This window comes from Tupaia chinensis, unplaced genomic scaffold (genome assembly GCF_000334495.1).
Source record: "Tupaia chinensis unplaced genomic scaffold, TupChi_1.0 Scaffold000100_1, whole genome shotgun sequence".
Taxonomy (NCBI): domain Eukaryota; kingdom Metazoa; phylum Chordata; class Mammalia; order Scandentia; family Tupaiidae; genus Tupaia; species Tupaia belangeri.
The window spans coordinates 2635726-2650646 of NW_006159564.1; the positions used below are offsets into that span (position 1 = coordinate 2635726).

The 14921-nt window shown below is 40.9% G+C and overlaps 1 protein-coding gene across 1 annotated transcript in view; it reads left to right on the forward strand.

Annotated features, from left to right (window-relative positions):
• NXPE3 (neurexophilin and PC-esterase domain family member 3) overlaps nucleotides 1–8536 on the forward strand; it is a 44173-nt gene extending 35637 nt beyond the window's left edge. The window contains exons 5-6 of the mRNA XM_006143584.3: nucleotides 6105–6311; nucleotides 7145–8536. Of these exons, the coding sequence (XP_006143646.1) occupies nucleotides 6105–6311; nucleotides 7145–7695 (758 nt within the window). The 3' untranslated portion in view covers nucleotides 7696–8536. The remainder of the gene's footprint in view (nucleotides 1–6104; nucleotides 6312–7144) is intronic.
• The last annotated feature ends 6385 nt before the right edge of the window (nucleotides 8537–14921 follow it).

The following is a 14921-nucleotide window of genomic DNA, read 5'->3' on the forward strand; positions in this document are numbered from 1 at the left end:
TCTTTCCCTTTGTGTTCGTCGTTTTGGTTAATTACTGGAAGATGGCGGTTCCGACCAAAAGGCCACCACACTACTTGTTGGCCCAGCATACACTTACTTTGCAGAGATCTTCATGTCTGTCTTTACAGCTATCTCTGTATAAACTCTTCCCTTTATTGACAATATTCAAGATAACCATAAAATAGAGTAATAACTCATTTTAATTTTGTTTCAATTATTTCTATCCTGCATGAATAATACATAAGGGACTATATTACTGATTTAAATAGACCTTCATATCTTATTTATCATACATAAAAATACATTGAGTTCTAAGAGCATAACTTTTTAAACAACTTCAGACTGCTTAATATTCTATTGAAATAGGACATGTTTTTGTTCCTGCTCACCATAAGGGGGCAGTGTAGGCACATGAATTTCCCTTCAAAAATATGGTTCTGTTATTTAGCTTAGCATGTTTAAAGAATTAATGTCAGGTTCAGTAATTGATTTGCTTTGCTTGACTTAACTGTGGCAGTAAATATAATTAACATTTGAATGGAAATGGTAATTGTATCCTGTATGATATATACTTTGTTTTGTTTTGTTTTGTTTTTTGAGAGGTTTTTGCTATAGTGCGCTTGCCAGACAGAGAGAGAGAGACAGAGAGATAGAAAGCAAGAAATCACCCCCCCGGGGGGATGGCCACGCCGCAATCCCTTCTCCTCTAGTCTCCTCTCGGGATCTTGGGCACACACGCCCACGCTCCCAGCGTGAGGCGTTTTTTTTTTGTTGTTGTTTGTTTGTTTGGAGAGGTTTTGCTATAGGGCGCATGTGCTCGCCAGACAGAGAGAGACATAGAGACAGAAAGCGAGAAATCACCCCCCCCGGGGGGATGGTCACGCCGCAATCCCTTCTCTTCCATTCTCCTCTCGGAATCTTGGGCACGTACGCACACATGCCCGGCGTGAGTTTAAGCCACTGGGTCTGGGACGTGAACTGTGGTCGACTACGTGGGAGTCCAATGACATAGCCATTACGCTAACTGCTGGTCCCCCAATATATACTTTTTTTTATAATGTGTATTTGGCACAGAATAGTGGAGTAAACCAAATTAATGGTAAAAATTATAAGTTAAAAAAAATTTTTTTAAGGCTTTTGCCATAGGGTGTGTGCACTCACCATGGAGAGAGGGAAAGTGGGGAATCATCCCCACAGGGGATGGTCACACCACAGTCCCTTTTCCTCCATTCTCTTCTTAGGACCCTGGGCATGTATTCACATGCACTTGGCATGATTTTCAAACTGTTTGGTCCAGGACTTGAATGATGGTCAGCCATGTTGGAATCCAGCGTCTTCACCACCACTGCCACTAGCTGGCCCCTCAAAATAATTTTTTTTTTTAAAAGAGAATAATTTTTATTTATCATTATTATTATTTTAAAAACTTGCCACAGGGTATGTATACTCACCAGAGAAAGACAGAAAGAGAGGGAAAGTGAGAAAGCAAGCCACCAGTTCTGGGACTTCAACCACAGTCAACCATATGAGAGTCCAGAGCCTTAACCACCACACACTACCTGTTGGTCCTCAAAATCACTTTTAATTCTCTAACTAGCAAATGTTTTCTTTGGGCCCCAGGTGTCTTCTCTGGAGCTGTCTAGTTGTATAACCTTGACATACTGATATAATGAGGCAGCTTTGGCCAAGATGTAGTAACATGGTAAAGCAATACTTGAAAACATGTTGAAATTGTTTTTGAAGATTCTGAATAAATATTTACCCTCCTCTCCATTTCTTCTTTATTTTTTAAATAATCATGTTTGCCGAATAAAGCTTTTAAAATACTGAATACTTTTCAATTTGGGTCCTGAGCCTCTAGAGAATTAGCAGATACTTCCTCCCCCCAGATGAGACATGCACTGTATGTCAAATAGGCTTTTTTTTTTTTTTAGCGATTTTTGCTATAGGGCACACGTGCTTGCTGGAGAGACAGAGCCAGAAAGTGAGAAATCCCCCCCCACACACAGGGGGGATGGCCATACCATAATCCATTCTCTTTTCTGGATTTTGGGCACTTGAGCACATGTGTCCTGTGTGTTTTAAGCCACTGGGTCTGGAACTGGAAATGTAGTTGACTATGTGGGAGTCCATCGATGTAACCATTTATGCCATCTGGTGTTCCCAAATAGGACATCATTTAAAAAAAAAAATTTTTTTTAATTTATCTGGGAATTGATTTAACTGTTTTCCCATTTGAAGGATAATCTTGCCGTGTATAGTATTTGTGGTTGAAATTGCTTTTCTTTCAGCATTTTTAACATGTCTTCCCATTCTTTCCAAATAGGACATCTTTGAAGGAAGTAAAATCCAAAGTAATTTTGAATAACATGGATAATATAAGAAGTCAGATAAGTTGAAAATAATCACAAATAGAGTATATAACATTTTTTTTTATTTTTTAGGGAGGTTTTTGCTATAGGGCGTGTGCGCTTGCCAGAAAGATAGAGACAGAAAGTGAGAAATCACCCCCAGGGGGGATGGCCACACCATAATCCCTTCTCCTCCATTCTCCTCTCAGAATCTTGAGCATGCACACACATGTGCCCGGCGTGAGTTTAAGCCATCGGGTCTGGGACTTGGACTGCGGTCGACTACATGGGAGTACAGTGACGTAGTCATTATGCCAACTGCTGGTCTTGAGGAGAACTTAAATTTAAATTTCTGACTTGGACAGCATTTCAATTTCAAATTATAGTTTAATAGGTGATTATAGAATGACTGGATTATGATCAAAGTTAGACTTTGAAGTATATGAGGAGGCGATATAAAATGATTGATAGTTTCTTGAAGCTTAGAGATTTTAGTAGTTGTTAGAAATGAATAAATATAACTTTAAGGGAAAAAAGCCAGAAGAAATGACTGATATTTATGAACATCAATTTTTAAAAAGTAAATATTTATTCATGATTATTATATTAAAAATTTGACCAGAGAGAAACTGAGACAGAGAGAAAGGGAAAATGAGAAAGCAAGCCTCCTAGTCTGGGACTTTAACTGCCCTCCACCATGTGGGAATCCAGCGCCTCAACCACCACACCACCTGCTGGCACTCACAAACATCTGTTCATCTGTTTTTCTGAGGAATAGTCTAGAGAGGTGGTTAAAGGCGTCAAGGCTCATCTGCTTGAATTGTATCTTGGCTTTGTCACTTCCTCCCTCAGCTCTGGGACTTTGGTGAGGTTGCTTAACTGTTCTGAAAGGCAGAAATAGTAATAGGACCTATTTGAAAGGGTTATTATGAGCATCATATGAGATAATATGTCTAATTGTTCAGAACAGTGTCTGGTGTAGAACAAACTTATAAGAAATATTAGCATCGTTACTTTTTTCAAGCATGCGATGTATGTTGTTTCTACAGTGCCATTTTCTGAGAGGTGTTAGGGAGAACAATCCTGACTCTCCTGAAAGGTATCCTGGTGCTTGTGTTACTATGTGGAGCTAAGCTACAACCAGGACTATGCATTACTGATGCATTTTCAGTATTGTTCATCATGTATAAAGATCTTCTAAACCTTTGTATTGTAGAGAATCATCCTTTAGGTCGTATGTCGTTAGCTTATTCTCTGTATTGAATGGTAGTTTTATGAATTAAAATTTGAATATCAGCCTTTTGGCTGGAACTGGCCATCTTCTAGTGATTCACCAAAATGACTAACAGAAAGGGAAAGAAGAGAGGCACCTGATATATGTCTCTCTGTCTCTACAGCAAGCACACGCGCCCTATAGCAAAAATCTCTGAAAAAAAGAATGCTTAATATACCCAGTACACACACTAATTCTCTTGGCATGAATCTCCTCCTTAACTTGTTTACAACAATGCCAACAGCATGCTGGGTAACATTGTGAACTCTTGCAGTTTTGCCATGGGACATTTATGGGGCATTCCTTTTTGAACAGTATCCATTTCCTTGATGTCTAGAATATCACCTTTCTTGTAGATTCATATATATGTTACCAAAGGAACCACTCCATGTTCTCTAAAAGGCCTAGAGAACATGATTTATCTCCTTGAGATCCATCTCTACCTACATCTTAAATCTGTGTCTCTAGTTCAGACCTCTTTCCTGGGCTGTGGGCCCGTTTAATCAGCACTTCTCCATGTGGAAGCTCCACTAGACATTGCAATCTCATCGTTCAGCCCCAAAATTTGTTTTTTCATGAGGGAGAAAGACAAGCAACCTCAGTGGGATCCCATGCATTATTCTCTCCCAGCCAGGATCATGGATGCATGTATACAGGTCAAGTAGGAAATTAACTTTGAATATTTCGTATGGCTCCAGGATTACTTGAGTAGCATCTTAACCACTGCATCACTGAGCTGGCTCTAAAACTTTCCCCTTTTTTCCCCTCCCATTGCCAGAGGGTATGTATGCTCTCCCAGAGAGAGAGAGAGAGAGAGAGGGGGAGAGAGAAAGAGAAAGTATCCCCCAATGGGATGTGGTCACCATGTACTCCTTTTTCCTCTGTTTCTCCTCTCATAATAATTTTGGGTGTGTGAGCCACATGGCCCGGATGCTGCTGCCGCAGCCGCCTGCAGCGTGCCCCGAACCTTCTTCCCCCAACAGAGGTCCCAAAGTGAAAAGCAGACCTATTTGAAAGAAATGCATTTAGAAGACACCACTAGATTCTGTCCAAAGGAAGAAAAAGCAAACAAACATCTTTCAGTGACCAAAATCCCAGGCAAGACCAGAAAGGGGGCTTTCGCAGCTCCTTCCACAAGTTCTTCAAAAAGAAATTTTAGGTCCAGTGGATCAGAATACAGGGAAAAAACTAATGAGAATCTCTCAATGGATCTTTCACTCACCAAACAAGAATTCTTCAGAAACCAACTTGTTCTTGTAAATGACCTTGACCAAGGAACAGCTGTGTAAAACAAACTTAAAGTTGTATTGTCAAGGTGTAAGATGAGGATAAAAAGCTTGTGTATATGTGTTTAGGAATACACACACACACACACACACACACACACATACACACAGGTGTATAAATCCTGAGGAAAACTAATATAAACTCATATGAAACTAAGTCAATATACAAGACATTGAAGAGATGAAGATTAGTCTATGTTTAAGACCTTGCCTTTTTTGAACCTCAACACTTGGAAAAAGGGAAATGAAGACTTTTCACATCATTACAGAAAAACACTATACATTTGAAGGAAAATAAACATTTGTAAGAACAACAAAAAAGACTTTTGGGTGTGTGCACATGTACACACAAATACACACACAGGGCCTGGATTTGAACTCTAGTTGGCTGTGTGGGATCCAAAGGCCAGAGCATGGCAACTAACCACTGTCTTAAAGGGCCAGCCCTAAAGCGTTCCTTTTAATGATCTGGGAAACAGTGAACTCTTACTATGCATATAGAAAATATGAATTTAAGTTACTTGCCTTATAGTCATTTGGGTGAGAAACTGTTCTCCTATTCTGGGATAGTGGACAAATGCATATTCCACATATTTCCTTGGTGTTCACCTTCCATTATTTTTGGCTGTGATAAACGTATGATCAGAAGGAAAGCTTATAGTCCCATTTCTTTTCTGTCTGACAACACCCTCACACCCATTTCAGCTCTTCCCATTTTTGTTCAAAGAAGAACCTTTTCGTATTGAGGCAAAGTCTTGGATTTCTTTGAGATATGACAACAAGAAATGTTGCCCCTATGTGAGCAAGCCATCAAATATCTTTTTTTTTTTTTTTTTTGGAGAGGTTTTCGCTATAGGGCGCGTGCGCTCGCCAGACAGACGAGAGAGAGACAGAGAGACAGAAAACGAGAAATGACCCCTAAGGGGGGATGGCCACGCCGCAATCCCTTCTCCTCCATTCTCCTCTCGGGATCTTGGGCATGCACGCACACGTGCCCGGCGTGAGTTTTTTAAGCCACCGGGTCCGGGACGTGAACCACGGTCGACTATGTGGGAGTCCAGTGACATAGCCATTAACGCTAACTGCTGGTCCCTGCCATCAAATATCTTGTCATAAATGTGTTTCTTGAAACATTTTTCATCTGTTGTAGAGGAGAATTTCAGAATGTCTAATATTTTACCTTTTTCTTTGTAGAAATTAACAACCTAGAACTATCTCAAGGCTCAGGAACTTTTCCTTCTGGGTATTATTACAAAGACCAGTGGAGGCCCAGAAAGTTTAAGATGCGCCGGTTTAATGACCCTGACAACATTACGGAGTGCTTACAAAGAAAAATGGTGTATTTATTTGGTGACTCAACAATCAGGCAATGGTTTGAATACCTCACTACTTTTGTCCCAGGTTGGTACTTAGCTTTTTTTCCAATACTGTTCCCCCCACACACAAAATCAGCTTTGAAATAGACATTCAGGTGGCTGGAGACTTTAAGGCATCATATGAGGAAGCAGCTACTTCTGCATGGGCTGGCTCACCGTACATTACTGTTAACTGTGGTTACTGTGCTGGCAGTAGATCTCGAAAACGTATTCCTCTTATCTAGCTGACATGCTGTACCCTTTGGTCACATCTTCCCACGCTCCCTGCAAACCCCGAGCCTCTGGTAACCACTATTTCACTCTTCTGTAAGTTTGAGTTTTTTAAGATTCTACATGTAAGTGAGGCTACAGAGTATTTATCTTTCTGTGCCCGCCTTATTTCACTTAGTGTAATATCCTCCAGAGTCATCCATGGCATTGCAAATGACAGAGCTTCCGGTATTTGGTTACTAATATGTACTTATAAGTAACAGAAGACATAGCTTTTATCCTGGAAGAAATAATACTTATTTTTTGGAAGAATGAAATGCTAGGTAGATTTTTCAATGTTCACTGATCGGTATAAACAGTAAGATTTTTGGCCTACTAGAGGTTTTTGAAGCACAGACGTAAGTGTAGAATTTGTCACTAATGATATTACTTGTAACATCACATTTATGCAGTGATTTAAAGAAAAATATGTTGATTGATTTGAATAGGGGCAGGGTGCAGTGAAATAAATATTCTCTTTACATTTGTATTGAACCTTTTTGTTCTACCTTTGTCTTAACTGTTCATTGAAGCCATTCAGTAAAGAATTTCCAAAATATATGTGCTTCATTTGAATAGTTTCATGAATTTGAGTTTTCCTTCTTTCAGATTTAGTGGAATTTAACTTGGGTAGTCCCAAGAATGTGGGTCCCTTCCTCGCAGTGGACCAGAAGCACAACATCCTGCTTAAGTACCGCTGCCATGGTCCACCCATTCGCTTCACCACCGTCTTCAGCAATGAACTCCGTTATGTGGCAAATGAGCTGAACGGCATCGTGGGAGGAAAGAACACAGTGGTTGCCATAGCGATATGGTCTCATTTTAGCACCTTCCCCTTAGAAGTATACATCCGGCGGCTCAGGAACATCCGTCGAGCAGTGGTCCAGCTCCTGGATCGAAGCCCTAAGACTGTAGTGGTCATCCGGACAGCCAATGCTCAAGAGTTGGGGCCTGAGGTGAGCCTTTTCAACAGCGACTGGTACAACTTTCAACTGGACACGATCCTTCGGAGGATGTTCTCAGGGGTTGGAGTGTATCTTGTTGATGCCTGGGAGATGACCCTAGCCCATTACCTACCCCACAAGCTGCATCCAGATGAAGTGATAGTGAAGAACCAGCTGGACATGTTCTTGTCTTTTGTCTGCCCTTTGGAGACCTAGCCTGTCCTGAAGGGGACTGGAGGAGTGACATTCTGTGACCTTCCCAACTTACCTGTGTAATTAATAGTTTAAGGGTCACCCACTTGAGAGTTGGCTGCCATTAATATGTACAAAATTCCAAAAAGAGCTGGACTTTATATAATGACTTGTAAGGAACTTTGAAAATGCAGAATACATTTATAACTACCTATTCCAATCTTAGCCATGGTAGAACACTTATTAACAACGTCTATACACTCTGTTGCCCTTATAACCAAAGATACTTTGAGTGTATTTGAACTAACTTCTCTGGGAAGAAAGATTGCTGGGCTAAAGAGGAAGAATGTCCTGAAGTAAATGGAAGGGACAAGTTTGGTTGGCAGTAAAGTGGAGCTTATCCAGTAAAGGAAAGGGCATCTCCATGACTAACACAAGTGGTCCACTTCTGGAATGAGCTTACTGTCAGAGCGCCTGTGAACTGCCAAAGTCTGCTGTCCTCAGGATTGTCTCTTGATTTACGTTTTATGAATTGCTCAAAAAGGCCAGCGTGTTTGGTCAGAATTTTATAGTGAGAATGTTTATAATTTCCTGCATTTATTGAGAAGTGAGGCAAATGGCAAATACGAAAGCAGTATATATATAGAAATCCGTGCTATGAATTGATATTTACACTGGGTGACTGTTGGTTGAGTCAGCTGCATTTTATGTGATGAATACTTATTCTAAGAAAACCACTTTTGGAACTAGAAGAGGATAAATGGAAATTTATTTTTATGTAGTAAAGTTTGAGGATTTTAAGAATTGGCTTTTATGTAAAGAATGCTATTGATTATTATAAAGTTGTGGAAAAATTTCCCACTCATTTCTAGTATTTCTTTTTTAGTTGTTATTTTGAATTACATGCCAAACTTACAAATTAGAATCTAATTAGAGGTAAATAAAAATTAGATACTGAAATCCATGACAAGTATTTCTAGATTTAGATATAAAGTACATACATTTTCTCATGGTTGGAAGTAAAAAGCTATTTCCATCGTCTCTCTAAAAATAATCAAATCATGAATTTTATTTGACTATATCTTATTAATTTAAAATTAGTTTAATTTGGGATCATTTAGTAAATACTCTTTTTTTTTTTTTCATTTTTCTATAGAACATATGCACTTGCTAGACAGAGTCAGAGTGGGGTGGGGTGCGGGTGAGGATGTGAGAAAGTACCCCACGGGGGGACGATCATACTGCTATCCCTTCTCCTTCATTTCTTTTAGGGATTTTTTTTTTTTTTGGAGGGGGGAGAGATTTTCACTGTAGGGCGCGTGCGCTTGCCAGACAGACAGAGAGAGACATAGAGACAGAAAGCGAGAAATCACCCCCCAGGGGGGATGGTCACGCCGCAATCCCTTCTCCTCCATTCTCCTCTCGGGATCTTGGGCACGCACGCACACGCGCCCGGCGTGAGTTTTAAGCCACTGGGTCCGGGACACGAACCACGGTCGACTACGTGGGAGTCCAGCGACATAGCCATTACGCTAACTGCTGGTTCCCATCTTTTAGGGATTTTTGTGCCTGCATGCCTGGCAGGTTTTTCAAGCTACCGGGTCCAGGACTTGAACTGCAGAATAGGCCACATGGGATCAAGCCTCCTTAACCACCACACCACCCTTTGGCTCTGTATTCTTCTGTTTTAGGGCAAAATAGATAGTTGTCTTGTTTTAGTTGTCCCTAAAGGATCACATGAAGAAATTGGGGAGGCTTTACAGATGAAGACATATACTTTGAGTATTAAAAAATACACAGCCATGTAAAAATAGCTTAAATATTTTAGGTTTTTGACTTAAAATAGTCTAAGATCTTTTCTGTCCTCAAGGACCAACTTTAAGTTTATAACATTTTATAGAGAAAACAATTTTAATCGTTTTCTAAGCCTGAAAAGGACTAAGTAACATATATTAATAGCTTAATTTTTAATGGTCTGTAAGCTGCAGAGTGCCCAAGGATCACTCGTAATATCTGATAAAAGTACAGAATGAAAGCCCGTGCCTCTGGGAGTTACGGAGTCATCTCCTAGGATAAGTGCTGAGTGATTCTGATGCTGTGGTGGTTTTCCGTACTTTTGAGGAATATTGATTTAGGGAAGAGGGAAAATAACAAGGAAGAAAACATTGCTTGTCTTGTTTCAGGGGCTTTATCAATAACTTATAATTGTGATTATGATATTAGGTGTAGATAGTAGCTCCGTTTTATAGATGAGGACATTGAGTTTGGCTTTGAGCTAAGGTTTGTGAGCATCTATAGCCTTTTTCAGCTACAACTTGATAGACTTGTAAAGAGGTTTTAAAGAACTCTTGGATAGGAGGGTGATGTAGGGCGCGTGCGCTTGCCAGACAGACAGAGAGAGACATAGAGACAGAAAGCGAGAAATCACCCCCCAGGGGGGATGGTCACGCCGCAATCCCTTCTCCTCCATTCTCCTCTCGGGATCTTGGGCACGCACGCACACGCGCCCGGCGTGAGTTTTAAGCCACTGGGTCCGGGACACGAACCACGGTCGACTACGTGGGAGTCCAGCGACATAGCCATTACGCTAACTGCTGGTTCCCATCTTTTAGGGATTTTTGTGCCTGCATGCCTGGCAGGTTTTTCAAGCTACCGGGTCCAGGACTTGAACTGCAGAATAGGCCACATGGGATCAAGCCTCCTTAACCACCACACCACCCTTTGGCTCTGTATTCTTCTGTTTTAGGGCAAAATAGATAGTTGTCTTGTTTTAGTTGTCCCTAAAGGATCACATGAAGAAATTGGGGAGGCTTTACAGATGAAGACATATACTTTGAGTATTAAAAAATACACAGCCATGTAAAAATAGCTTAAATATTTTAGGTTTTTGACTTAAAATAGTCTAAGATCTTTTCTGTCCTCAAGGACCAACTTTAAGTTTATAACATTTTATAGAGAAAACAATTTTAATCGTTTTCTAAGCCTGAAAAGGACTAAGTAACATATATTAATAGCTTAATTTTTAATGGTCTGTAAGCTGCAGAGTGCCCAAGGATCACTCGTAATATCTGATAAAAGTACAGAATGAAAGCCCGTGCCTCTGGGAGTTACGGAGTCATCTCCTAGGATAAGTGCTGAGTGATTCTGATGCTGTGGTGGTTTTCCGTACTTTTGAGGAATATTGATTTAGGGAAGAGGGAAAATAACAAGGAAGAAAACATTGCTTGTCTTGTTTCAGGGGCTTTATCAATAACTTATAATTGTGATTATGATATTAGGTGTAGATAGTAGCTCCGTTTTATAGATGAGGACATTGAGTTTGGCTTTGAGCTAAGGTTTGTGAGCATCTATAGCCTTTTTCAGCTACAACTTGATAGACTTGTAAAGAGGTTTTACTTTCATGAAAGAACTCTTGGATAGGAGGGTGAAGGGTCATTTTCCTAGAAGAATTTCAAGAAAGAAGACACTACCTCTCCAGTGGTTTGGAGTAACGCTGCTTGATTGTGCAAATGATTTCTTATGATCTTGTCCAGTTTCTGTTATTTTTGGATTGGGTGAGATAAGGGCCTAAAGATCTGATGCCGCCATTTCTTGAGGTGTTCTCAGTCATACCCATCTCACTTTTTTATCTTTTAGTTTGCTATAGAGCACATATGGAGACGAAGAGAAAATGAGAAGTTACTGCCCCCCTCCCAGGGGGGTGGGGCGGTGGCCATTGTCACAGTCCCTTCTTTATTCTCCTCTGGGTGTTTTGGGCATGCATGCACATTGTGCCTGATGTGTTTTTTCAAGCCTCGGTGTTGGGGACTTGAACTGCAAAGCTGTCCATGTGGGATCTAGCTGCCTTAACCTCCATGCCACCTGCTGGCCTCCACCCCCTCTTTTGTTTTTTTCTTTATACGCTGGTGTAGAAATTTTAATAGAAATTGAAAATTACCTACATCTCAGAACCATTAGATAATTCTTCTTAAAAGTTTATTTTAGGTCAGTACCATGTAGTTATGAATATTAGCATACAAGCCAAATAATAATTCATTTAAAATATATATTGGGCTTTTTTTTTTTTTAGAATAATTTTATTTATTTATTTTAGTTTGACCATAGAGGGACAGAGAAAGAGAGGGAAAGTGAGAAAGCAAGCTGCCAGGTTTGAGACTCAAATTGTGGTCAACCATGCAGGAGTCTAGCACCCTCAACCACCACGCTACCTGCTGGCCCTTAAAGAACATCTTTATTTATTTATTTATTTATTTATTCATTCATTCATTCATGTAGGAGAGGTTTTTGCTATAGGGTGCATGTGCTCTCCAGAAAGACAGAGAGAGAGACAGACAAAAAGTGAGAAATCACCCTCCCCCGGGGGGGATGGCCATGCTGCAATACCTTCTCCTCTTTGGATACTGGGCATGCACACACACGTGCCTGGCATGAGTTTAAGCCACCGGGTCTGAGACTCGAACCACAGTTGACTACATGGGAGACCAGCAACATAGCCATTACGCCAACTGCTGGTCCCTGGCTTAATTTATTATTAAAGAAAGAAACTTTTTTTTTTGTTTGAAAGAGGTTTTTGCTGTAGGTACGCACGTGCTCGCCGGAAAGACAGAGAGAGTCAGAGAGACAGAGAGCAAGAAATCACCCTCCAGGTGAGATGGCCACGCCACAATCCCTTCTCTTCCATTCTACTTACGAGATCTTGGGCACACACGCACACGCGTGCCTGGCATGAGTTTAAGCCACTGGGTCCAGGACTCGAACAGTGGCCAACTACATGGGAGTCCAGCGACATAGCCATTATGCCAACTGCTGGTCCTGGGTATCATTTTTAAAACTATAAAATTTATAAGAAAAATCTATGGATAAAATCCATAATTCTGTCATCTGAATGCAACAAATATTAGCATTTTGGTATATTTTCTTGTATGTTGTTAAAACACACACAGTTGTAGCCATAGTGTGTAATTTGGAGGTTTTTTTTTTAAGAGATTTTTGCCTCAGCATGTGGAGAGAGCAAAAGAGACAGAGACAGTGAAGGAAAAGTGAGAAATCACCCCCAGAGGGAACTGCCATGCTGCAGTCCCTTCTCCTTTATTCTCCTCTTGGGATCTTGGGTACACAAGCACACGTGCTCCTGGAGTGAGTTTAAGCCACTGGGTCTGGGACTCAGACTGCTGTTGGCCATGTGGGAGTCAAGCGATATAACTGCTACACCACTTGCTGGCCCCTGGAGCTGTATTTTGGTTTAACATAAAAATGCTTGTTTTAATGTGGAGTAGTTTTTATAACTTACTGGGCCTCTGGAAAAGTCGGGACACATTTTTGCATAGAAAAACAGAAAAATACATCATGACTTTTCCAATGACCCATAGTTATAAAGGTCTACCTAATCTACTTTTGGTATTATTATATAAACTGTCCATTATGGTTAGAAGTTTAGGCTTAAAATATTAAATGGTGGTTTATATACAATTTCATTACATCAAAATATGGATTTTTAGTTTGGAATGATAGTATTTAACTTAACGAATCTCATACTCTAAAACTCAAGTGATCGATTTCATGCTGTTTGTGAAAGGGAGAATCCATAATAAGGCCCCTCTATGCAAATTTTTTTTTTTTTTTTTTTTGAGAGAGATTTTTTGCCATAGGGTGTGTGTGCTCACCAGAGAAAGTAAGAAATCACCCCCCGGGGGGGGTGGCCATGCCACAATCCCTTGTCTTCCATTGTCCTCTCAGGATCTTGGGCACGCACGTACACGTGCCTGGTGTGAGTTTCAAGCCTCTGGGTCTGAGACTCGAACTGCGGTCAGCCATGTAGGAATTCAGTGATGTAACCACTACACCATCTGCTGGCCAGGCAAATTCTATTTTTATAGAAGTTATAAAGAGTAACTTTTCTTTTTTAAAATTTTTTTGGAGAGGTTTTTGCTAGAGGGCGCGTGCGCTCGCCAGACAGAGACAGAGAGAGACAGAGAGACAGAAAGCGAGAAATCACCCCCCAAGGGGGATGGCCACGCCGCAATCCCTTCTCCTCCATTCTCCTCTTGGGATCTTGGGCACACATGCACACCTGCCCGGCGTGAGTTTAAGCCACCGAGTCCGGGATCGAACCGCGGTCAACTACATGGGAGTCCAGCGACATAGCCATTACGCTAACTGCTGGTCCCAAGAGTAGCTTTTCTTTAGCAAACACAAAGGTCTTCCAATTTGGTCTATTTTATTCTGAACAACCATCATTGTATTAAATACCACTTGACCGACACTTTGGTATTGAGTTTCAGACTGATAAACTGGGGTGCTTGACAAGAATAAATGTGGTAAGCCTTTACATATTCGTGTTACATGTCAGAGTCAGTTTCTGGACCCCATTAAAGGAAACAGCAGTCACAGAAGGAGGTATGGGGAAATAAACACCCAAGGGAATCGACAGAAATGAACTTCCCCAACCCCACCCCGCAGAACTGCTCAGCATTATCTGTGAGTTCTGGGTAAATTCACCTTGTGACATTAGGTAGTCGCTAATGCCAGAAATTCCACTTTAAGTGCATTCATTTTCACCTGGTAAGCTTTATTCTCCCCAGGGTTTTTGTCTATGCAGTCAGCACGCTCAGAATGCCTTAGTGTGCAATACATAAATAATACTTTGAAGTTGCTGATTTTCTCTGAAAATGAGACCACAGTCTGTGATTGCCAGGGGGACCTAGGAATGCTGCCTGGATGGGGGTGGTGGGAGAGGTGAGGTGTGCACAAAATGCACTTAGCCAGCTTCAGGCAGACCTGCCTCTTGAGAGTGCATTTACATTTTAACTTTTTCTTTTTAAGAGAGATTTTTGCTGTAGGGCTGTGCACTCACCAGAAAGAGAGACAGCGATAAATCAGCCCCCAGAGATGGCTACACTGCAGTCCCTTCTCCATTCTCCTCTGGGGATTTTGAGCATGTCCACACACGCACCCAGCATGAAGTTTAAGCTGTCAGGTCTAGGGCTCGAACCACGGTCAATTACATGAAGTCCAGAGATGTAACCGTTATGCCATCTACTGGTCCCACATTTTAACTTTCTAAAAAAGCATGACATTGTGTATCATATGTATGTAAATACGCGTGCCTGTGTCTCCTTTTTAGTGTTCTGAGTTAAATGAGAGGGAGTCAGGCTTGATTTTTAAGGACCTGATGTTTAACTCTAGATGTCCATTTTTATTGGAGAGACCCCCCCCCATTTCCTGTGTAATTACAACACTGGATTAAAAAA